We start from the raw sequence: 27,467 nt of genomic DNA on the forward strand, positions 1-27,467 counted from the left end.
TGAAAAGAACTTGAGAATGCCAATGTTGCTAGTGATGTAGCTCCGTCCTCACCTGTTGATTGTAGTTTTCATGAATTCAACCCAGTGAGTGAAGAAGAAATCTTAGCTCATATCAACAAAGCACCATCAAAAACTTGTCTTCTGGACCCGTTGCCAACATGGTTCATAAAACAAAACCCATCAATGTTTGTTCCAATGATCACCGAGGTTGTCAATACATCTCTCAGCTCTGGAGTGTTCCCATCCTCATTGAAGCACGCTGTCGTTGCTCCAATCATCAAAAAACAATCGCTGGACCCCAACGAGTTAAGAAACTATCGCCCAGTATCAAACATACCATTTGTGTCGAAAGTCATCGAAAAACATGCTGTCAATAACATCAATGATTACATGACCAGAGAAAATCTACATGAACCCTTACAGTCGGCTTACAGGACTTCACACAGTACTGAGTCGGCTCTGCTGAAAGTTAAAGACGACATCATGCAGCATGTTTCTCAGCGCAGAGGTGTATTCCTAGTCCTTTTGGACTTAAGCGCAGCGTTTGACACTGTGAGCCACTCAATCTTGCTTGATCGCCTTCATCATGACATCGGTGTAACAGGGACTGCGCTGAAATGGTATAAATCTTACCTGTCGGAGAGAACATTGTGTGTTTGTATTGATGGGGTGTTCTCCAACTCTCATGTTTTGAAGTATGGCCTACCTCAGGGGTCGATCGTGGGCCCACAGTCATTCACCATCTACTCTGTTCCCATTGGTCGCATAGTACGGCAGCACAGACTGCAATTCCATACGTATGCTGATGACATACAACTGTATTTGCCATTCAATCCATGTGACCCACAATCAATCACAACTTCGCTCTCACAGCTCTCTTCGTGCATTTTTGACATCAAGTCATGGATGACGAAGAACATGCTCAAGCTCAATGAAGAGAAGACAGAGTTTTTTGTTGCTGTTCCTGAACATCTCAAGTGCAAGATGCCTCCTGTATCCTTGCAAGTTTGCGGTAAGACAATAACACCTTCTGAGAATGTCCGTAATCTGGGAGTTGTCTTTGACACTTCAATGACAATGTCTTCTCATATCACAAGTCTCTGCACCAGTCTCAACTATCAACTCAGAAATATATCGCGCATTCGCAAATATCTTGACTTTGATTCTTGTCACTCTGTCATCCGGGCTCTAGTTCTATCAAGACTCGATTACGGTAATGCTTTATTACTTGGCTCCAACAAAACTGACATCAAACGGCTCCAACGCATACAAAACTGGTCTGCGAAGTTAATTTGTGGTGCGCTGAAATTTGACCATGCCACGCCGTGCTTACAACAACTGCACTGGCTACCTGTCAAAGACCGTATAACATTTAAGATCATTGTACTCGTCTATAAGTGCCTCCATGGAGCTGCGCCCGACTATTTAGCATCTTGCCTGACTCTGTACCAGCCGCACTGAGCTAGTCTTCGTTCAGCTTCTGACATCACCCGGCTATCCGAACGCACTCCTACTAAAACACTCATATCTGCTCATAACCGGACTTTTACATATATCGCTCCGCACATCTGGAACAACTTACCAGCTGAAATCAGAAACTGTGACATACTCTCCAAGTTCAAAAAATGTCTGAAAACACACTTGTATCCAAATGATGAATAATGTTTTTGCTTGTATTGTATATTATATATTTGCCATTTTCTCTTATTGCCGTTTTTCACTGGTTCATACTGCGCTTTGATCTTGATGTAACAGCGCTATATTAAATGTACTTTTGTATGTATGTATGTATGAACATGAGTAAATAAACTTTAATAGTTGTATTTAAAGACCTTACACATGTGATGGGGATACATCCCCGGGTCTCAGAAGCAGTTTCTGATTCAGAGGTCTCCTCAGAGGTTGTCCGGTGCTTCACTTTGCTTTGATGTGTACACCGCTACTCGTTTTTAATGTTCTTGTAGATTGTTTTTACAAAGAAAATAAGAACATGATAAATTAGGTGTGGCAGCAAAGTAGCACAAAATCAGGAGCATATTGGCTGCTCAGTACCAGAAGTGGTGTTCAGTATGGTTAGGGTTAAGGTACTTTTTGTCACTGTCGAACCATGTTGCACTAGATACCAAATCAGTACAGAAAATTAAAATGGAAGAAATGCATTGTGGGAAGTGTAAGATATCTTCTTTTGAGTCCTATCCCTACAAATGTATCATGACAAAATCACTTCAAATCAGTCTCAAACTTGCAAGCTTCAATTGTTTTTGATAGCATTATTGTATTAGAAAAGTGTATATCAGAACTATTTTATGTTGTGTATTTCAGGGTGTTTTTTGTTTATATGTGGTGATATTGAATTTAAAAATTGACCAGACAGTGTGGAACCGTGTATCTATAGCTATATTCAGGTTTAATGCTCTGTATGGTAGCTATAGGCTATAACATGAAAGTGCAAGTTTTGAGATATTTTCTCAAAATATCAAGAGCTATCTCAAGAACCACTGGACCAATACTAGGCTTTTTGGTACTCATTTTAATGCATTTTTCATGCCGATTCCAAATATGGTTATGGGAATTGATAATTCTGAAATTTTTGAATTTTTACAAAAAAATTGTCGTCTACAGTCGACACCCGCATGGAGAGGTTTCATAAAAGGTTATGTAATTCAATAAATGATTCACCTAGATCAAACAGCAAGTGCCAGAAGTGGGTAAGTGCAAATAGCTGCCCTGTGAACATTTGGCAATCTACACACAGTATATTGTACTCAGCTAGCGCATGGCAGCTATTTCACTTACCCACTAATGGCACTTTGCAGTCGACGTACTTTCTATAATTTCTCTCTGATTTTAGAATGTAAAGCAGTTTCTCATGTCAGTCCAAGAAGGTTGTGAGTACAATAGCTACCTTTCTGAGAAATTTAATTTAGTTTATTTAAATCTTTAAATGCAGAAACAGTGTTCCCGATTCTCACATTGCATTAAAAGAGTATTTCAAGGGTGAAAGTAAAAACACACAATTACCCCGGGAAGAGCTGGAAATTGTGAGACCCCTGATGGCCAATTTCTCTTAACTGATTTCATAAGGGACCATTTTAAGACGTTTATTTACACACAATTTCTCTCTGCTTAAGGAAACTGTCTTTTCAATTTCAAAAGGAAATTTGAGATTTTACTCTCTGAATGTCAGGCTGTCAAATAAATTTCAAATGCATACATGTTATGTAGTTAGTCTTTTATGGAAATGCCATCCTTGTGTGGAAAGCTTTTACAATTTCTTCTCTTTATAAAACTGATTTTTGCGCATATAGACATGTATAAGAATGTGCTAGGGAACTTTAGATAGAATCCATTTTCTATGTTTACTAAATGACTTTTTTTTACAAAATATGCACAATTTCAGTCACAATAGGTAGGAGGGATGGTAGATATTATAGCATTGCAAATTTGTGATTGTATTTCATGATTCGAGCTGAGCAGAGTACACACACAGCCTGTCCTGTGATGCGAGGGCGGCATTTTCAACACACACATTAAAAGTACACACAAATAAGACTCATATCTGTGAAATAATAGGCTGGGAAGTATCTTCAAACACTCAATTTTGATAAACAATTATTATTTAATGTTGTGAACATGTGAAATTAAAGTTGATAATCGTTAAGTCATTAAAGGGACGTTCATAACCTCATGGGTATATCAACTGCTCAGTGCCAGAAGTGGGTAAGTGCAATTAGTGATTTACACACAGTAGGCCCTATATCGTACTCATCTACGCATGGCAGCTGCACATGACAGTTATTGCACTTACCCACTTCTGGCACTGTACAGTTGATATGCGATGCGTGTGATCCAGTCATATTTTATTATTTGTAAAAATGTGAATGCAAATGGAGGTCATCTGAATCATAATCTAGGCAAATCCAATTTCCTTCTCACGGTTAGACAGTTTCAATCACCCATGAGTAGAAAATTGGATTTTCTACATAATTTCTGAACTAAATTTGACACTATAAGGCGACAGGGAATAAAAACCCTGTTCTACGGGCCTGATCAACCCATATTTTTTGTTTATGACCAACCCAGATTTTGCAGGGTTTTAAAAAAATTGCATATAAACTGAGCCGTTTTTTGGCCCAAAATGGATTGAGTTTGATTGCTGTGTGAATGTAATATTTTGGGCTAAAGTGAGATTTATTTTGACTGAAAAAATGGTATGTGAAGTAGAAAAAAAAGACAAATTGCAAAAAAAATGCAATTTATTTACAAATTTTGATGATTTTTAGAGTCATTGCTAAAAAACAAAGAACCAACTCTACTTCAAAGGTCCATTCACCCATAGAACAGGATTTTTTTGCCATCTAATCCTGATGAATCTGTTACAAGATCTAATCTACTGAAGATGACAACTTTACATGTCTTGACTGTGAAATATATTGCTATCTACTGAAGGTAACAGTTGACGCGCCGGTGAGGAGAGTTCATTTTTATGCAGGGATTGAATACATGTGTTATGGCCCTGATTTTATTGTAGGGAACTACTATAAATAATGTTATATTAGATTAAAGGCTATTGTAGTCGAAATCCATACACCCTCTTTGAAAGATATTTTCCGCACAGGGAGTGAAGATTTCAAATTGCATCACATATTCAGGTATCCGCACAATGATTGTGATAAACGATTACAAGTATTACAGCTTATTAAATCATAGACACTAAAACAAGCATGCAGGGCTGATTTGAATTGTGTAATAGATGTAAATATATGATGAATTCTGTGAGTTGCCATGGATATTGTTGCTATTGGCAACCTTTTTGCTTGTGAGTTGTAGACATCGTATAAATATCTGTGCAAGTAGTGTTTTGAGATGGATAAGTATACGATGAGAGCGAGACAACAAATCATATGGGAGAATGAAGAGAGAGGAATGGGCTATTCCAGTTAAAATCCATGCTACCCCTGTGGAAGATTTTGGAACTATCTTCCACAGGGGGAATATGAATTTCAAATGGAATGAACATATTAGGCATCTCTATTTTGATTTCATACACCCTTCGAGAAAGATTTAACAGGAATCTTCCACAGAGGGAGGATGAGTATCAAATGGAGCTGCCTAATGCGTTCATTCCATTTGAAATTCATACTCCCCCTGTGGAAGATAGTTCCAAAATCTTCCACAAGGGTAGTGTGGATTTTAGGTGCAGACACTCACCAGAGTTGCTAGAATTTTAGTGTGAGAGAGCAAAGCCAAATTTCGTCCCCATTTGTCTTTTTTTTCTCATTTTTGATTAACATAAGGATAAGGATTTGAATGTTAAATCGATCTGTAACTCAAAATTAGGTTTTCATGTTTTGCCCTTATTTGCCTTGATCAGAACATCAATGATTTACCATGGCCGAGGTGATACACTTACGTCAATAGTGACCATCACAGTGGTCATCAACAAGTGGTCATCACAGGATGTCAGGATGACCAAATCTTTAATTCATTTGGAGTGTGTAGTTGCCTTCAAGCAGTGAAAGCTACAAGTGAATAATATATGTGTCAGTGATTTGAAGCTTCAGTGCTCAAGTTTAAAGGCCGCTACAGACTCCAATTATTTGACAAAGAATATTTGATGTAACATGTCTTTGTTATTTAATCTTTTCCCATTTATATATTTCCAGTAATGTTTAAGGTTTAACTAAATATGAAGTTATAGCACTTTTTCCAACCTGCTCAAAATCTTTAATTCCATAAAAATTTACATGTTAAATGGAAGGTCCATTAAAAAAGAACCCCATTCAAGTTTGTAATAAAATTTGCACAAAATGCTAATTTAATAGATACATACGCAATGCATTAGTTCTCGAGAGGGCTGTACAAATTATTTTTTTACATTGTATGTCAATAGTATGTATGGTCTTGTAAAAAATAAACTGTCCATCTAAAACATAGATGAATAACGCACTTGCACTGAATAGAATGGTTATGCATCCAATGCACTCTATGCTCTTACATTGGACGCATCAACAACATCCCAGCAGGCATGCATAATTGAGTCCCAATTTCTGTCTCAACAAGTGATTAATGCATTTTATTAACCTATAATTTAGATTTAGGTCATCTCATCAAAGAAATATTAATGTTTAATTAGGTAAAGATTGGAGATACCTTTACTTTGGTTAATGCTCTGTGTGCTAGCCATGTATAGGCTTCAACATAAAAAAGTCCATGTTTTGAGATATTTTCTTAAAATATCAAGAGCTATCTCAAGAACCACTGAACCAATACTAGACTTGTTTGTACTCATTTTAATGCATTTTTCATGCTGATTGCAAATATGGTTATAATAATTTACAATTCTGAAATTTGTAAATATTTTAAACAAAAATTTAAACTTGTTGTCTGCAGTTGACATCTCACATGGAGAGAGTTAAACAAGGCAGATGGTGTACGTTGTGAAGGCCTTGCAGTTTACCTGCCTGTAATTGTTTTCTTCAATTTGCTGCACTAGCACAGGTAGCCTTTGAGCTAGTGGTGTTTCCACTCACATATTGAGACAAGTAAAGCTGACACTCAAGAGGAATGGTACGAGTTCCACCGGCGTGTCCAGGATCTGTTCCTGTGGGGGGCTTTCAGATTTATCCGGAGGGCTTAATGGCTAAAATCGCCAAGAAACGGCTGATTTTGCATGATTTTTAACAAAGTGCGGGGGGCTTCAGCCCCCAAAGCACCCCCAGGACAGATCGCTGAGTTCTGTAAAGGACAGCCCAAGGCTTGATACGTATAATTTCTTGACCTGTGACACTCCTCATGGGCTATTGTTCATTCTAGCATTTAAAAAAAAGTCAACTTAGTCGGCAACCATGGTTTTGGATTGTACTGCTATATTTACACAACAGCATTGTTGATTTGACATATGAGGTCTCCCTGTATCCTTTTGACAAGCTGTATCTGTGCTGCATACAAATGAAATCACCCCCTCATATGTTGAAACATATACAAGGTAACACAGCAGCCTTTATGTGGAATCGTAATAATATGCAATAATCACTGGATGCTGCTGTTACATAAACTAGGAGTCTTAACTGCGTCTCCATGGTATTGACTGCAGAAGACAAGTTTCAAATTTTTTGAAAAAATTCAAAAATTTCAGAATTGTCAATTTCCGTGACCATATGTGGAATCAGCATGGAAAATGCATTAAAATGAGTACCAACAAGCCTAGTATTGGTCCAGCGATTCTTAAGATAGCTCTTGATATTTTGATAAAATAATATAAACTTTTTTATGTTGTAGCCTATGGCCAGTACACAGGGTTTTAATAAATCAATGTACTGATCAAGCACATTGTGCAAGCGTTAAAACTGGCTCTTGAATTGAGGTTTTATTATAATCATAATGTGTGGTACGCTATTGAATTAAACAATGGCTTTGTCAAGAAAATGTGGTATATCAGAAGATTTGTTGTCAGGGGAAATTGTATCGTATTGTATTGCTATTTTCAGTAGATAGCAGGTTTTTTAAATGTGTGCTATAGCCTATAGATAGCAAATTAAAATTTAATACTAATCATGTGTGCTGTCCGAAGTATTTAGTAAATAGCTCATCTTCAGGAGATTATTATGAAATATGTACTATCAGATAAAACACAAAGCATGTATGCTATCTTCAGTAGATTGCAAGCTTTATTATGTGTTCTATCTTCAGTAGATAGCAAGTATTAATATGTGTGCTACCTTCAGTATATAGCAAGGTTTATCATACACTCTTTTAGTAGATATAAAAGCGTTATTATGTGTGCTAGCTATATTTAGTAGATAGTAAGCTTTATTATGTGTGCTATCTTCAGCAGATAGCAAGCTTTATTATGTGCGCTATCTTCAGTAGATAGCAAGGTTTATCATACACTCTTCAGTAGATAGAAATCTTTATTATGAGTGCTATCTTCAGTAGATAGTTGGCTTTATTATGTGTGCTATCTTCAGCAGATAGCAAGCTTTATTATGTGTGCTATCTTCAGTAGATAGCAAGCTTTATTATGTGTGCTATCTTCAGCAGATAGCAAGCTTTATTATGTGCGTTATCTTCAGTAGATAGCGAGGTTTATCATACACTCTTCAGTAGAATCTTTATTATGAGTGCTATCTTCAGTAGATAGTAAGCTTTATTATGTGTACTATCTTCAGTAGATAGCATTGTTTATCATACACTATGCCTCAGATAGCAAGCTTTATTATGTGCGTTATCTTCAGTAGATAGCGAGGTTTATCATACACTCTTCAGTAGAATCTTTATTATGAGTGCTATCTTCAGTAGATAGAAATCTTTATTATGTGTGCTATCTTCAGTAGATAGTAAGCTTTATTATGTGTGCTATCTGCAGTAGATAGCAAGCTTTATTATGTGTGTTATCTTCAGTAGATAGCAAGGTTTATCATACACTCTTCAGTAGATAGAAATCTTTATTATGTGTGCTATCTTCAGTAGATAGCAAGCTTTATTATACACTATCTTCAGTAGATAGCAAGCTTTATTATACACTATCTTCAGTAGATAGCAAGATTTACCAAGTACTCTAATCAGAAGATAGTATTTAACTTAGCTTTGTAAACGTGATATCTGTGTGAGTACACAATATCCCCAATATGGCACAGGATACGCTGATGATTATTTCTCCACACGATAGTATGTATTGACTATCGTATCTTCCTTTGGCACTGCGAGGTAGTAGCTGCGTGATAAGTTAGTGTACTGTCAGAGTGCCCTCAATAATACACAGCAAATCTGAATCGATGTATAAACCATTGGTGGCACCAGATACTGTGCATGCACTAAGCCTCTATGCTGTGCATAAAAAATACTGCTTTCAAAATGAATGCCATCATGGTTGCCTGTGGAAGGTATAGTGATCCCCCACAGCAACATTATATGGATGAGTCTGGCCGAATAGCTTCGAAAGAGAGATGGCCACTCTGGCTTTGGAACACAGACTTGTCCCCTTCACCTTTACCTAACACTCAATTGCTGCTTTCAAGACTATTGCGTCTGGTACAGGGATTTCAGTTTTTAGGCAATTGCCTGATTGCAGGCTTTCTGTTGCTCCAAATTTCCAAACTTTTATTTATTTTCAGCCTGTTTTGAGGCTTTATAGCCCAAATTTGGGCTCTTTTTCCGACTTTTCATGCAAAGTAACTTCATGCCACTGCCATCCCTGCTGGTAATATTTCTAATATTTACAATTTCTTTCAATCAAAAAGACCAGTAGCATTTTGCAAAGATGATTAGGGTAATAAACGCTAATAAAAGGCTGGGTTGTTGTCTCATTATCCCGGAATTAATGCATGCATACTTAATGAGTAGCATCAACTATTGATTTATATCCACTAATAGCTTACTGGGCTGGAAGCTTAACTCTCTTCACGCGGGTGTCGACTGCAGATGACAAGTTTCAATTTTTTTTTAATTAAAAAATTTCAAAAATGTAAATTTTCATGACCATATTTGGAATCAGCATGAAAAATGCATCAAAATGAGTACAAACAAGCCTAGTATTGATTCAGTAGTTCTTTTAAGATAGCTCTTGATATTTTGAGAAAATATTTCAAAACTTGAACTTTTTCCATTGAAGCGCATGGCTAGCAGGCAGAGCATTAAGAACAGTAACATGTCAATAATTAATATGGACCCACACATTGACATACTGTCAAGAGAAATCCGGCTTTAGTTAAGTGTGAAAAAGTGGACAAGAAAAAAAGACAGATGAAAATTGCATTTTTGTACCATCAAGTTAGCTCAATCAATAAGATGTTTGACTATGGTGCGAGAGATTGCAGGTTCGAACCCTGGCAGTGGTTTAGTATGGTTGCATGGGAAAATTGAGTTAGCTTGAAATTGAAAGTCAAGGAACTTAATACTACAAATTGCCTCGTTGTAACCTGTACAAAACTCTGGGAGCTGATCCTGGCTGTGAAGGTCTATTGTGGATTAAATGTGTAAAATTGTAACATTTTGTTGATAATTTGATAAGATAGTGGGTTGTGCTTTGTGTTGGGTATTTGCCATTTGGTCTAATACCATTTGGGCTAATATCCAGTTCGTCTACATCCATTTCGTCTAAACCCATTAGGTCTATAACCACTACGTCCAATAATCATTTGGTCCTTTAACCATTTGGTCCGATAACCATTTGGTCCAATAACCATTTAGTCTAATAATCAATAAGGCTAAAACCATTTAGTCTAACAACCATTTAGTCTAATACCCATTTGGTCTATAACCAATAGGTCTAATAGCTATTTGGTCTAATACCCATTTGGTCTATAAACCATTTAGTCTTACAAGCATTTAGTTTATTAAGAAATAGTATTAGACTAATCGGTTATTAGACCATACGAGTATTAGACCTGACGATTATTAGACCAAACGGTTATTAGACCAAATGGTTATTAAAGAAATATTAGACCAAATGGTTATTAGACTATATGGTTAGTAGACATACTGGTTATTAGACCAAACAATATTAGACTAAATGGCTATTAGACTATATGCTTATTAGACTAAGTGGTAATTAGCCTTTCTGGTAATAGACGAATTGAATATAGACTAAACGGGAATTAGACGAAATGGTATTAGACCAAATGGCAATAGACCTTTGTGTTTGATATCTGTATATAGTTGGAATTTGAAGCACAAACTAAAAGTGCCCTCCTGTTAAACTCCCACTAGCAAATAAGGGCACCAACTCTTAATTCTTGTTGGGATTTTCAGAGGAGGGACTTGTACATGAAATTTACCTAAGGCAGAGGAGCCCATGTGCGCCATTAAAGCCCATGTGCACCATTAAAGCCATAATGTATGATCTTATAATATGAAATTGGTTAATTTTTTTCAAACCTGATTTTTTTTGCATATTTGTAATGTTTACACATGTCCCAACTTGCACCTAAATGGAATCGGCCAAATTTGTTGTCTTTGTAGGTCAACAGAGCACAGTTCGACATATTATCATAATTTAAAAATTATGATAATATGTCCTCCCATAGAACTGCATGTTAAATGTCCAAAATAACCAGTGGGGTTTCTTTCACTTTACCTTGTTATTTCAGCTCAAAATGAACAGAAACCCTTCTAATCAGTTATTACTAATATTATTTCAACATTTTGAATAAAGAATAAAATCAATATTTGACGGAAATCGTACATGAAGGCTTTAAGTGAATCTTCATGGTATTGGAGCAGCGCCAATCCTAGACAGTACACACATCATATCTATGCCCCATAGTATCCATAACAGGAACTATCAATTCAAAACATGGCTATTTATCTTTCAAAATCAAAATATTTGTGTAACATATTTTTACTTTGGAGTACTCATTTTAAATGATAATATTTGGATACTTATTCCTGTTAAGAGCCATCTATACACAAGCCATGCAATATTATTTTAGCTGATGGCATATTTTCCCATCCTGTTTCCCATCCATCAAGATCAGTCTAACTCTCTCCAAGCAGGTGTCGACTGCAGATGACAAGTTTCTATTTTTTTAATTCAAAAAAAAAAGTCAGAATTGTAAATGTTCATGAACATATTTGGAATCGGCATGAAAAATGCATTAAAATGAGTACAAACAAGCCTAGTATTGGTTCAGTGGTTCTTAAGATCACTCTTGATATTTTGGGAAAATATCCCAAAACTTCCTATGTTGAAGCGTATGGCCAGCACGCATAGCATTAACTTGTGGTATTCAGTTGGTATTATGTGGCCGTAGGACACCCCTCATCACTGGGATCCACAGCATGCTCATCTATCTACAAATATATTTGTACATTCATTGAATGACCTTTGAAAATTTGAAAACTCATACTCTGCAACTTGAGGTCAAATTTTGCACTACGGTTGTTTAATTGAGGTTATTGAACTATGCCATTGGGATGAGGCCATTGTACATGCTCATCAAGATACATTGACTTATCTGCATGACTTGTCACACTATAACCTGAACTAATTCCAGCCCTGAAATATTTATTTTTAATTTCAATTTACACGTAGCTCAATTTGGCTATTTGAAAAGCGCTATTGGCTGTGTTTTTTGGCTAATCGTTTGCATTTGGAAGTCTATAGTAAACTGAATGTCATGTCTGTTATAAAATGCTATTTGTACAGTGATCCTTAACCCTAATACCTTAACCCTTGCTATCGGAAGGGAAACAAGAAATGAAAAAGGAGAGAAGATAAACAAAGAAGTCTCTTGGTACCCCCGGATTTGCAAGTTTTGAAAATGGACCAAATTTCATATGCATCAATCGTTGTCAATTTGATATCAAATTGGAGCTAACAAGATTCTGCACATGACCTTTATTGTCATAACAAGATCAGGTTTTGGTGTAGGACAGGCTACATAAATGCGAACTTTCTTTATGTGAGTAGTTAAGTTGAAATCCATAGGTCCTACATACCCTATGAAAGATATGACCTTAATCATCCTCACAGGGAGTTGAATTGGATTTCAAATGGGGTTACCTGAATGGGTGACTCCATTTGAAATCTACACTCCCTGTGTGGGAGATTAAATTCATGCCTTCCATAGGGGGTGTATGGATTTCAACTGCCAACATACCAAAATAACTCTCCTCTGATATTGCTTTATACAATACTCAAAGCATTTCTCATCATTATCTTCGCTCAAATTTAATAATTGGGCCACTGACAATCATATGAATTTGAACGCGTCTAAGTGCATGTCTATGGATGTCACCTTTGTAGCAAGCCCACCAGTGCTACTCCCACTTCGTTTGGGTAGCGAGCATTTACAAAGCACTGATGTGCTTAAGATCTTGGGAGTAAAAATTGCTAACAACCTCAAGTGGGACAACCACACTGATGACATCATTAAACGTGCAAATGGACGCATTTTCATGCTCAGTACACTCAGGCGTTATGCTCTAAGCATACGTGATCTGGTCACAATATATGTCGGTTTTATTCGCCCTCTTCTTGAATACGCCGTGCCTGTATGGCACCCCGGTCTTACTGAGAATCAACATTATGCTTTAGGCGTATACAGAAGAGGCGTGTAAGATCATCATGGGTCCACAATATATTTCTTACCAAGATGCACTTATCACATGTGACATTTCTGAGCGCCGATTACGTCGTGACAAAATCTGTTTGGACTTTGCCAAAACTCTTTATGATTCAAACGAGTTTCACGATTGGTTGCCAAAGTTAAGATCTGAGCAAGTCAGAAGGACTCTCCGTAATGCCAACACACTGACTGTGCCAAAAACACGCACTAAAAGATACGCTCAAAGTGCAATTCCTTTCATGATTAAAATGTGGAGCGAAAAATGTCACATGTGATGGGTGCCTCAAGAGTCACATTTTCATGAAATGCTTGTAGATATAGTTTTTAGTGTGTTTTTGATCATGCTATGAAATTTAAGTTTGGATGGGGGTGTGTGGGTGTGTGTGACGTGTTGGGTGTGTGGTTGTGAGGTGAGGAAAGTCAATCTCTTTGCATATATTGTTTGTTGTACTAATTTTGGTAGTTGTAGGTCAATTATTTATTGGTGATATTTGGTGAGTGTGATGGGTGTAAGTGGGTGTGAATGTGTGTTGCAGTTGTGTAAATGTGAGTGGCAGCTTGTATGAGCGAGCAAGGAAGGTTATTTGCATTTGAAGTGTCTTTGTTTAAAAATATTGTCAATTTGTATTTATATGCCATTTATTATTTAGCTTATGTATTTTTATATGTGCAATGTATGTAATTCAGCCTTTGGCTGCGAAGTGCATTTTTTCTAATAAACCTTGAATAAAATAAAAATAAATCATCCGTCCGCCTCATCGGTTGATCGTACAAGGCTCCATATTCCCAAAACTCATCGTTCAACAGGCGATCGACACAGCCTTTTCAGTCATTGCATCTTGGCTCTGTTCATTGGAGAATCTGTTTCTCTTATTGTTTTCAAAGAACTGTTAAAAACACCTTTTTATGTAATTGTTCCTTTACTTTTGTATTTTTGTTTGTTTCTATTCCAGCCTTGGCTGTAGATTGTAATGGCACTTAGACCTTTCATTAGATTATGCACGGTATAAATTGTATAATATGTATGTATGTATGTATGTAAACATTCAGACCTTATTATTCAAAAGATAGTCTAAGTATGTGTAAAAACTTGTTATGTATGTATGTAACTGAATAGGCCAATGGCACTGCGGTTATGCAAATTATGTTTTTGTCAACTGTTTCGCATAATTATGAAATATTAATAATATTTCATACAAATATATTCTGTTGTGTTCACTAAGCAGTTGATTCCCGGAGTTGATTTAATGAGTACTTAATGATTTCATGAGTGCTCACTGCTCAGATCTGTAATTCACATTAGTCATTGAAAATGAACTTGAATTAAATGTCATGGACATGCTGCTATGACATTTGCAATAGTTATTTTGTATTTTTATAAGCCATGTTGTGTTAATATGGTCAGTCTTCGTGTGCATTGAGTATGTAATTAGATTTATTTAACGAGTTGTGGTATATTAAATACCACTGAAAAAATATAACAAAGCAAATTGTATGGTAGTATACTATAATACAAAGGTGTAGAGAAATTTTAATTTAAAATTTCTAATAATAGTCAGTCTATAGGCTGTAAGTAGACTGTAATTCAAAGGTATAGAATTAATGAATTTTTGATAAAAGTCAGTTCATAGAGTGTAGAAATTGGAAAAAAAGAAGAATGTCCTGAAATTAGCCATGACCTTTCCAGTATGTAGGCTGTTCAAGGGGCTATTACAGAAATCAGTGGCACCCCCCTCCCAAGAAGACATGTAAATTTTGATCATACATTTTTGGCAATTCCCTGACCAAAATTATTTAAAAAAAAAGAATTGGAATTCCCATTAAAAAAATGCTTTAAGAAATTGGGAATTTTCAGTGTCCCTAAAGAAGACAGGCAAAATTTGGCCAACATTTTGGGAATTCACAAGCCTAAAAAGGTGTATTTTCTTGGGAATTCCCATGTTTTCTTTTAGGGCTCTGAGAATAATTTTTTGGGGGAATTCCCAGAGCAAATGGTGATATTTTTTTAGAAATCCCATGTCTGCCAGGGGTGGATCCAGAAATATTCAATGGGGGAGGGGGTGTCATACACTGCTCTGTAACAATTAGGGGGTGCACTCACCCTTAAATCTGCCTCTGTCTGCTTTAGGGGGAGTGTCTTTAATTTTTGGAATAGCCAATCAGGTCAAGGAAATGATGAAACCAAAATTGCGATGCACCTGCAGATTTCATGTTTTGAGAATCTCTTTAATTTCCTTCCTCATAATTTATGAAACATTTAAGGTGGTACTACACCCCTTAATAAATGTGTGACTATTTTTGCATTTTTCTCAAAAAATAATAACACACTGGTAACAAAAGGTTAAGTATATTATAGGGGCAAGGAATTCAGTTACTACACTGGTATTTCAGTGACTCAAGACAAGCTTAGTGGTACGTTATTTATGATAAGAAAAGAGGTATCGCTAGAATGTACCTCATTTCTTATAATGAACCACTTGTCTTGAATCACTGATATTTCAGTGAAGTAATTGGATTCCTTGCCCCTAATATACATAACTTTTCACAAGGTTTTGAATTAAATCAAATACTGGAACTTACATTTTTTGCAACTTGCTATGTTGCGTCTGAAACCATCAGACTTCATCAGGCAACTGACCCGCTGGGCTGGTCATGTGACAGTATTTGATTTAATTCAAAACCTTATGATTCTAATGAATGGATGACTGAGAATATTCACATACCTTTTATTACCAGTGTGTAGTTATTTTTTGAGAAAAATGCAAAATTAGTCACACAATTTATCAGGGGGTGTAGTACCACCTTAAAATGTTATGAATTTTTGTATCCTTTGTTTTCATTTCCCAGAAACTCAAAATATTTTAGAACAGCTGTTGGTAAATAATGTCACACATTCTTCACAAAATTACACATTTAATTTAAGTCACCTTAAAATGTTATGAATTTTTGTATCCTTTGTTTTCATTTCCCAGAAACGCAAAATATTTTAGAACAGCTGTTGGTAAATAATGTCACACATTCTTCACAAAATTACACAACTGCAATAAATTTGTATTTTACAGAAAAAAGTAGCATATTATTTTATTTATTTATTACATTTGGCAAAAAGCCCTGGCAGCACCCAGTAGTGCTCAAAGAGCATCAAATTTAAAGGAAGCTCTACATTTAACAAATGATAAAATAACAAGCAAAAGCAAGACTAACAGACAAACATAAAAGGAATGGTAGCAAACAAAAATACTTATTGGAGCACTTTAACTTCAGTCTTGAAGGCAGACATGGTGGGACAACAGACAATATGATCAGTAGCTCATTCCACAACTTGGGGGTCCTGGGTGGAAGAAACTTCTTTGACTCTCAAATGTGCCCATCAAGCGATGTTGCGCTTGCATGACAACGAATGCCTTGTTCTTATTCCAAGGGAACCTGAATACCCCCAATTTTTGCTTCATGCCTGTATCAAGATGGTGGTTGAGTCCTGGTTCTCCTTCTCTAATTCTATGGTTACTACTTATAATGGGAAAATGGTCGTGTTGCTGTCGTGAATTTCTTACACAAAGTGGAAAAAAATAATTTTACCAAGAATAAATGCACACATTTGGAATAGCATGCTATCCAGCCTTTCCACATTTGACATTATTTTATTTTTATGCATCAACTTAGCAATCACACATAAGTTCTCTTTGACAAATATTAATTAAAATCCTTTCCACAAGATGTTTGTTTGATATATTTTTTATTTGAAACCTTTCAATTGATATGACGTATGTATAATTGTATATGGCTCGGGTGCTGGAGTTATGCTTAAGAGCATTTATATCAGAGAGTGTTGTTGTTGTTGATTTGTTATTGCAACCACAGAACCTGTATTGGACTATTCCATTTAAAATCCACAATATCTTCCACAGGGGTAGTATGAATTTCAAATGGAATGAGCACATTAGGCAACTCCATTTGAATTTCATACACCCTCTGAGTATGATTCAACCTGAATCATCCACTGAGAGAGGGTGAGAGTGAAATGGAGCTGCCTAATGTGTTAATTCCATTTGAAATTCATACTCCCTCTGTGGAAGATATTTCCGAAATCTTCCACAGCAGGAGTGTGGATTTTAAGTGGAATTGCCCATTTGGTTGTCTGCCAAGAAATCATCCATTTTACGATACAACCATTTAGACTTGATTTTACAAGCCTGATTTATTGCCACAAAAATAAAGAACAGTAGCGTAGCCAGGATTTTACTGTGGGGGGGGGGAGCCAAATTTTCATCCCCATCATTTTAAGGACACTTTACTCCTTGCCGTCTTCATTTTTTCCCTGAAAAATTTCTTTGAAGGGCCAATTTTCCCCCTGGCTACACCACTAAAAGAACAACAAAGGTTTACTCTGTTATAAATTAGGATGTCAGTTTCTTTGTATACTTCAAAACCAAGTAAAAGTCACAAAAGTTATTTTCTGACTTCAGTTAAGGGATCTGGAATGAGCATTTTGAACGTTTCGACAGTATTTTTTTGTGGGACATGAGAGCACATCATACGAAGAACGTCTTTCTGATATCAAATAAATTTAATTTTTTGAAATTCACGATATAATACAAATTTTATGACAAATTATTAAAATTTGATATTTTTCACATTTTGATATATAACAGTCCTCGAAGTAAATTTTATAAATCTAATGATATATTCATAGAGTGTATGTAGCTGGGTGGAAAAGCTGACGATCAATTGAAAATTCTGACCTTTCATATTGAAGATATGGATTTTTTCCCCAAAAAGACCTAATTTTTTCTGGTGTTTTGGGAAAAATCCATATCTTCAATCTGAAAAAGGTCAAAATGTTCAATTGATCGTCGGCTTTTTATCCCACCTACATACACTTTAAGTATAAATCATCAGATTTATAAAGTTTACTTCGAGTACTGTTAAATATCAAAAATATCAATTTTTAATCATTTGCCATCAAATGTGTATTACATTGCGAATTTCAAAAAAATCAAAATTATTTGATATCAGAAGGACATTCTTCGTATTCAGAATGCAATTCGATATGTCTGATGTGCTCCAATGTCCCACAATAAATACTGTCCAAACGTTCATACCCCATCCCTTAAGCAAGGCATAGTTATATTAATTTACTCTATTTTTACACAGATATTAAACATTCCCCCGGCACATGCATATATTTAATATTCATGAAGGGAAGTAGGTGTTGGCAGCTTGAAAGAATAGAGGTGTTAAGAGCTAGAGCTGATTAATCAATCCAGACATGAAGGTACAGATAGCGTCTACTTGAACACCCCTACATGTCAGGAAAGACTTATTTTGTCAACTTTCATACATGTATTAGCATTTAACTACTTTATTGAGATCAATATCATCATATCAGCAGTAGATAGCTACTTTATCAATACCAATATCAGCAGTAGACGGCTACTTCATTAATACCAACATTGGCAGTAGATAACTATTTCATATACAAATACCAGCAGTAGATAGCTATTTCATCAATACCAATACCAATATCAGCAGTAAATAGCTACTTCATCAATACTAATATCAGCAGTAGATAACCACTTTATCAATACCAATATCAGCAGTAGACGGCTACTTCATTAATACCAACATTGGCAGTAGATAACTATTTCATATACAAATACCAGCAGTAGATAGCTATTTCATCAATACCAATACCAATATCAGCAGTAAATAGCTACTTCATCAATACTAATATCAGCAGTAGATAACCACTTTATCAATACCAATATCAGCAGTAGACAGCTACTTCATCAATACCAATATCAGCAGTAGATAACTACTTCATTAATACCAATATCAGCAGTAGATAGCTACTGCATCAATATCAATATCAGCAGTAGATAACCACTTCAGCTATCAGGCAAAATACCTGTTTTACCATGGAAACATGGGTTTGATATATTTTTTAATTAAAATATTCTAATGATACCAAAAGGAAGAATAATTAGCCCCACTATGACACCAGTAATTGTTGTGCCATATAGCGTGGAAATCAATATGTTTATTAATCTGATATCAAGTTGTTAAGTTGCCATATGCATAATTTTCCGATTCATTAATAATGATGTGGACCATACGCTGGCATTTCAGGTGTTATTAGTATAATTTATAATATTTTTGCAATACATATTACAAATAGATATAAATCTATTTGATTTATGTACAGGATTATTAATTACATTATAGATGGAAAAGCATTAACTGGTACAGGCGTTAAATGATTGGCTTGCTCATTGTATGTTGCCTTAATTGGGTGATATTGATAATCTATATCGATAACCAACACACAGCCTGGCATTGGTTGACCAAGAAGACTGCACCATTTAATGTCATTTGCAATATTACATGTGGCATGATCAAAGCCACACACACACTTGTCCACCTTGAACTGTGAAGTTCAATTATGCACTGCTAATTTCCACTGCAATATACCAGTCAGCTTGCGTGAAGAAAGGAGCACACATTTGGTGGAGAGATGTGGTGTGGATGAGAGAGAGATGCCCTGGTGTCTGCTTTGGTATGCTCCATCTAATTTCAACACTTAATAACCTGTCTACCTTTTTGTTACTGATATATCTACAACTACTCGAGGGCAACATAAGATAGAGCATAGCGGTAGAAGAACAAACAGCTTGGTCTTGGCAAATTAAATTTGTATAATTAAGTGTATTGTTGACTGAGCCCCCAGTTCAGAGCCATAAGTGGGGGAAGCGGCATTTAGTCACCGCAATATAATTATGTAGGATGTAAATATGGTGCGTTTGAGTGCAGTATATGATGGGAGCATGGAATATAGCAATTTTGTATGGATGATGACAAGGGACTTGGAGTGGATTTACTTTTAAACTTGCTTTGTGATTTAACTGGTGTGGCGATGTGCTGTTACGTATGAGGATTTACTACTATACCTAAATGGTGCTTTGGATGATATTGGGGATATTGTCGTACGAAGGATCGGAATAATGTTTGTAATTGCACAGCATATCAAGGCGCAGTCGGAGAAAGGAGATTCGAGAGATAATAGACGACAATCAAGAGATTTAGAGGTAGGGATTACGTGTTCTGCAAGAGTTTTGTATCTAAAATGATTTAATTGCAACCATATTTAACTCTCTCCAAGTGGGTGTCAACTGCAGGCGACAAGTCTAACAAAAAATTTAATTCAAAAATTTCAGAATTGTAACTTGTCATGACCATATTTGGAATCTGCATGACAAATACATTAAAATGAGTACAAACAAGCCTAGTATTGGTTCAGTGGTTCTTAAGATAACTCTTGATATTTCGAGAAAATATCTCAAAATTTGGACTTTTTATGTTGAAGTCTATGGCTAGCATGCAGAGCATTAAGGGATCTAAAATGAGCGTTTATTGCGTTTCGACAGTATTTTTTGTGGGACATGAAAGCACCTCAGACCTATCGAATTGCATTCTGAATCTGAAGCATGTCTTTCTGATATCAAATAATTTTCATTTTTGAAAATCACAATATAATACAAATTTTATGACAAATTATAAAAATTTGATATTTTTCAAATTTTTGATATATAACAGTCCTCGAAGTAAATTATATAAATCTAATGACATATTCTTAAAGTGTATGTAGCAGGGAGGAAAAGACCTAATTTTTTTGGTGTTTTGGGAAAAAAATCCATATCTTCAATACGAAAGGTCAAAATTTTCAATTGATCGTCGGCTTTTCATCCCACCTACATACACTTTAAGTATAAATCATCAGATTTATAAAGTTTACTTCAAGTACTGTTAAATATCAAAATATCAATTTTTAATGAATTGCCATAAAATGTGTATTAAATTGCGAATTTCAAAAATCAAAATTATTTGATATCAGAATGACATTCTTCGTATTCAGAATGCAATTCGATATGTCTGATGTGCTCTAATGTCCCACAATAAATACTGTCCAAACATTCATACCCCAGCCCTTAAGCTATGATATAATCAAGTAAATCAACTGATACTCAGGTGTATTATATCAATTGACATTAATAGTTAGATATTATATTACACAAACCTCTTCACTTGCATATCAAATTGTTTGAATTGTAGTTGTACTCAAAGTTAAAGCCATATGTATGATTTCCATCAAATTTTAATTTTGTTCTTCTTCACTCTTAATGCTGAAATATAATAAGAAATAACTCTCAGGAAAGGTTTCCGTCCATTTTATGAAGAAATAACAAGATAAAGTGAAAGGAACACCGCTGGTCTTTTAACATGGAGCTCTATTGGCACTATAATGTCTGAATATAACATGTCATAAATGCTCTGTTGACCTGACAACCACAACAAATTTGACTGATTCCATTTAGGTTAAGGTGTATGTATAAATGTTACAAACATGCCAAAAATCGGGTTTAAAATTTTTTTTACCAAAATCAATTTATATAAGATCATACATCATGGATTTAGTTGTAAAAGTAAAAATGTGTTGAAACAGCAATGCTAAGGAATACCAAAACAAGTTACAGGTGTGTAGAATTTGGTTAGGGCTCATATTGAAATTCCCTTACACAGGAAGGCGTGCACCATACTGCAGCTTTCCTGTGCTAGCCTTCTTTTGTTAAAATCCTGGGCAGGGTGTATCACTGATGCATATAATCCATACGTTTATGACCGAAGCTTTCCTGAGGCGCGCTTAGGGAGGGAATCCTGCCTTCTTTCTGTGTGAAAACGTGGTAGGGTATTTCAATATGAGCCCTTACTGTGTCATCGCTAACTAAAGAGAGATGGGCACTCCATCCAGTAAAATACAGGTTTGACTCTTTACCTTACTTTGTCAAGCCAATATTTCTGTTCCTAGTCAACATAGGAATGGCAGAGATAGTTTGAATAAGAATAAAATATCATATGAGTAGATTTTGAGATTGTTGGTGCAGAAATTAAACCAGTGTCCTTGGAATTATCCAATTTTACTGTCTGATAGGTATTGCTATGATCTAACCACATCCCAATGTCTGGTTCATGGTCAGATGGTTTGGAATTTTGGGGTATGCATCAACACCTTCATTATTACCAAGCAAAAGTGGTATCAACTAGAGTGGGCTTTCAATTCAAGAGGTGTTTTTGAACAATGCTGGTCCTTATATGACACCCCATATAAAGGTTGACACAATTTGGAAGCTTTTCATTTAAATATATGTAACAATTATGATTATTTTATTATATAAGGTGTCCCAAATGAGTACAATCAGTACATGCTGTGAGCACTGGAATTTCACAATTTAAAAAAGGAACATGGCCCATTTCATATGCGCTCATTCTTAATACATTATATTATACTTTATTTCAACATGGAAAGCCTAATACAACTAAAGTTGTTCTTCCTTTGGGCCATATATGCATATGCAAACATACAAAATAACAAAATAATAATTACAAAAGCTTATTTTCTAGGTTTACACATATTGCAAATACAAAATTATTAATTGTCAAACCAATCGCCAATCAAGAATATGACAATGTTAATGCTTTGCTTGCTGATTACAACAAGGCATGTTCTGAAGTCCTTGACTGTCATGCCCCTCCCTCCACAAAATCAAGGAGGATTAGACATCGTCCTGCCGGGTATGATGAGTCTGTAGATAATGCCGAAGAGAGCGTCGTCAAGCAGTGAGAGAAAATGGCGAAAATCAAGATCTGAGGCCAACCGCAAAGAATATCTTGTATCAAAACAGGTCGTTAACGATGCAATACGCGCAGCAAAAACTGTTCACTATTCAGACAAACTTAATAACTGTAGTGTCAAGGACATGTTTAAGACCGTAAATGAGCTTCTTAATAACACCAATAAAGCTCTCCCTGATACTGACTGTCCAGAGGATCTTGCTAATGAATTTGGCAAATATTTTGTTCAGAAGGTAACAAACATACGTAACGAGGTGGATGGCTTGGTGTCCAACTGTAATACAAGCTGCAAGTCATGTATGAAGTCAGACCCAGTTACATGTTTGTTCCCTGAATTTAAGAGTGTTACTGATGAAGAGTTACTTAAGATCATTAAGAAGTGTCCAAATAAGTCCTGTGCACTTGACCCTATGCCTACCTGGTTGGTTCAGCAACACATAGATGTCTTGCTTCCTATTTTATGTAGAATTGTAAATGCATCTTTGCTCTCTGGTGTGTTCCCGGATAATCTCCATAAAGCCATTGTTACTCCTGTTCTAAAAAAGTCCATTCTCAATCGTAATGTGCTTAGTAACTATCGCCCAGTAGCAAATTTACAATTTACTTCGAAGGTGTTGGAAAAGTGTGCTTCCTCTCAATTAATTGAACACACCAATGCCCATAGTCTATCTGAGCCTTTGCAGTCAGCCTACAGGAGGCAGCATAGTACTGAATCTGCTTTAGCCTGCGGCCATAATGACTTCTTGCGCGCCCTTGATGGCCAAAAAGCTGTTATGCTGCTGATGCTTGATCTATCAGCAGCATTTGATACTGATTGACCATAGGATTATGCTGCAAAGGCTTCAAGATGATTTTGGTGTAACTGGTTCTGCCCATTGTTGGTATAGTTCTTATCTTGAAAGTAGATCATGTCAAGTTTTTGTTTCTGGTGCATATTCAGAAGACCTTTACATGGAATATGGCCTTCCACAAGGTTCAGTTACAGGACCTTTGGGTTTTGTTTACTATACCCATGTTGTTGGTAGAATATTACGGTATCATGATGTAAAATATCACATTTATGCTGATGATATTCAGATATATCTCACCCCTGATCCCAGCATTCCTGGTGATGTCCAATGTGCCCTTTTAAACTTTCTAAGTGTGTCGCCGACATTCAGCATTGGATGATTGAGAACAAACTCAGGTTGAACCAAGACAAGACAGAGTTTTTCATCGCTTCTTCTCTGCATCATCAGAAGAGATTGGAAAACATCACTCTTCTTCTGGATGGTGTTGAGATATCTCCGTCTATGTCTGTTCGGAATCTTGGGGTTGTTTTCGATCATCACATGTGTATGTCTGATCATGTAACTCAATTATGTAAGTCTGTCAACTGGCTGATAAGAAACATATACAGAATTCGCCCATACATTGATTATGATACTTGCCATAATACTGTTAGAGCTGTCATTATATCACGTCTTGATTATTGCAATGTGTTACTTAATGGTATATCAAAGAAAGATCTCAATCGTTTGCAGAAGTTGCAAAATAAGTGTGCACGCGTTTAATATGTCTCAAACCAAAATTTGAGCATGTTACCCCTCTCTTGAACCAACTTCATTGGCTCCCTGTCAGTGAGAGGATTGTATACAAGACGCTGCTTTATGTGTTTAAATCTCTGAATGAGCTCTCTCCCCAGTACTTAACTAACTGCCTCACTATGAAAAGATCATCCCAGAGCGCAATGAAGACCCGCTCGGCAGATAGTATTTCCTTCCTTGTGCCTCGTTCTAAGAAGGGTGCTGGGGATAGAGCTTTTTCAGTGGCAGCTCCACGTTTGTGGAACACCTTACCGGTTCATATCAGAAATGCTGCTACTCTTGAATCATTCAAAACTATGCTCAAGACATATCTTTTTCCATAATGTTGTTTTCTGTATTTGATCATGTTTGTTGTTCTTTTTAATATGCTTGTTGCGCTTTGTAGCCACAGGAAAAAGGCGCATTATAAATTATGTTAGTTAAGTTAAGTTGTTAGTTAAGAATGATACTTTTGTAGTTACATACAGGCATTGCAGTTTTGTAAATTTACTTTTGAAAGTATATAATGTTACAGCGCTTTGGATATTATTTTCTAGTTCATTCCAGCTTTGAGTTGCTTGATGTCACTATTCATTTCTCATGAATATGTAGCTATTTTGCATTTATTTAATGCACCTTAATTAGTTTTGTTGTGCAAATAAGAAGGGATTAACATGTGAAATTAACAGACATTTAGATACTGCATCATACTAACTGTCATTAATTGAAATTTCTTCAAATTAACAAGACTTGTACTGTATGCAACCAAACGTGCCATATCTCCTGTTATAAAATAACCATCATCAATTTTAATGGGCTATTCCATTTAAAATCCACACTATCCCTGTGGAAGATTTTGGAAACATCTTGCACAGAGGGAGTATGAATTTTGAATGGAATTAACACATTAGCAGCTCCATTTGAAACTCAGTCTCCCTCAGGGGAAGATTCACATTGAATCTTTCTCAGAGGGTGTATGAAATTCAAATGGAGCTGCTATAATGTACTCATTCCATTTGAAATTCATATTCCCTCTGTGCAAGATGTTTCCAAAATCTTCCACAGGGGGGTATGGATTTTAATTGGAATAGCCCAATGGGAGAGGGGGGGTAGAATTGTAGATTCGTAGTTTTGATGCATTACTTGACTTTCTCCCAGAGACATTTAACAATGTGATGTTAGAGCTTTTGTTGTTATAACAACATTAATCAAGATACCTTGACATGAATGGCAGAATACCAATATAATCTCAAGAAACAAAAGTCCCTGGCATTATCAGAGCATGTGAGCACATACATAAAAAGAAGCTCATGGTCAAACTTTAAATGAATTGGGCTATTCCATTTTAATTCCACACTACCTCTGTGGAAGATTTAGCTTAAGTGTTCCGCAGAGGGAGTGTGAGTTTTGAATAGAAAAGACAATTGGGAACTTCTATTTGAAATACTCACTCCAGTTGTGGAAGATATAATAGGTAAAGCCATAACACAGGGGGAGTATGGGTTTCAAAATGATTAACCCTGACCAATTACATTTGAAAAACATACTCCCTCTGTGGAAGATATTTCCAAAATCTTCCACAGGGGGAGTGTGGATTTCAACTGGACCAGCCCAATACAATAGTGCTTGACAATTAGAGAATAAGCGATAGGAATTTTTATTTTGCCTATCCTCTCGTGTGATAGAGCGACAGGCAGGTCCAATATTTTGAGTAGTGGATGCGGCGCAGCCGGTATCCACTACGATAAAAATATTGGACCTGCCTGTCGCTCTATCATAGGTAGAGGATAGGCAAAATAAAAATTCCTATCGCTTATTCTCATTCTTAGTCAGTTAAATATTATTTTAATAACTGTAAACAAATTTTTAAAGCAAAAACTAAGTTACCGTCATAAAAACTCCCTCATTATAAAATGAACGAAACTTGTTTACAACTTCACGTATTCTGTTGCGCGTATTGCTAGCGGCGTTCGCGTATTCCGCACTAGTCTCACGCATCCAGCGCGATACATACGCCGCACCTCTACACGCGTGTTACGAATTATCAAGACGCCTGATGACGTGGGGTCGTCTACGGCCTGATAGACGGCACCCGAAATCATGCGATTGTCCAATCAGAAATGTGTCTACGAACTAGACCACTCCCACTGACTAAGAATATAGGATATACAAATTTGAACCAATTAATTGCCATGAAACAGTAGTTTTGATGCATTACTTGACATTCTCCCAAGAGACATTTCAATGGGCTATTCCATTTAAAATCCACACTACCCCTGTGGAAGATTTTGGAAATATTTTCCACAGGGGGAATATGAATTTCAAATGGAATTGACATTAGTAGCTCCATTTGAAACTCCCTCTCCCTCAGTGGAAGATCCAGGTTGAATCTTTCTCAGAGGGTGTATGAAATTCAAATGGAGCTGCCTAATGTGTTAATTCCATTTGAAATTCATACACCCCCTGTGGAAGATATTTCCAAAATCTTCCACAGGGGTAGTGTGGATTTCAAATGGAATAGCCCATTGAATATGTTTCCCAATGTGATGTTAGAGCTTTTGTTGTTCTTACAACATAAATCAAGATACCTTGACATGAATGGCAGAATGACAATAATCACAAGAAACGAATAAAGAATTGTGGGAAGTCAACGACATCAAATAAGTCTGATCAGAATGAGCACATAGGCCTACATTAGTACATATGAAGAAGTTCATGGTCAAACTTGGGAATGAATTGCATTGTGACATGCAATACATAATCAATTTGCACTGATGGAATACGGATTGTGGTACATGTTCACTTTTAAATTTTGTGATTTCAGTATGAACTTTTAAAGTTTTGACAAAATCGTTTCGTCCAGTAATTTATTTTACCTCTCCTGAAAGAGCCCTGGTTACACCACTGATTGGCACAAAACAAAATCCTTTCAGTGTAATAATTAGGTTCAGTTCCATGGAGAAATCTACTTTCACTGATGACTTGTGCAGCGTAATTATAATCAACTGGCTGTAAAATACACAGCAAATATAATCACATCTTTTACATCTGTGTACTTTAAGGGCTGGGGTATGATCGTTTGGACAGTATTTATTGTGGGACATTAGAGCACATCAGACATATCGAATTGCATTCTGAATACTGA

At 36.1% G+C, this 27,467-nt stretch overlaps 1 protein-coding gene across 13 annotated transcripts in view; it reads left to right on the forward strand.

Moving 5' to 3' along the window:
• The window catches only part of LOC140155571 (prolyl endopeptidase FAP-like), a 647,798-nt gene that overhangs the window by 540,671 nt on the left and 79,660 nt on the right, over nucleotides 1-27,467 (forward strand). Inside the window, exon 1 of one of the 13 annotated variants that reach the window (XM_072178468.1) lies at nucleotides 19,852-20,155. The exons of the other annotated variants lie outside the window; for them this stretch is intronic. Within the exon in view, the coding sequence (XP_072034569.1) occupies nucleotides 20,072-20,155 (84 nt within the window). The 5' untranslated portion in view covers nucleotides 19,852-20,071. Of the gene's footprint in view, nucleotides 1-19,851; nucleotides 20,156-27,467 lie in introns of those variants that run through there. 13 annotated transcript variants of the gene reach the window in all.

This window comes from Amphiura filiformis, chromosome 6 (genome assembly GCF_039555335.1).
Source record: "Amphiura filiformis chromosome 6, Afil_fr2py, whole genome shotgun sequence".
In the NCBI taxonomy this organism is placed as follows: domain Eukaryota; kingdom Metazoa; phylum Echinodermata; class Ophiuroidea; order Amphilepidida; family Amphiuridae; genus Amphiura; species Amphiura filiformis.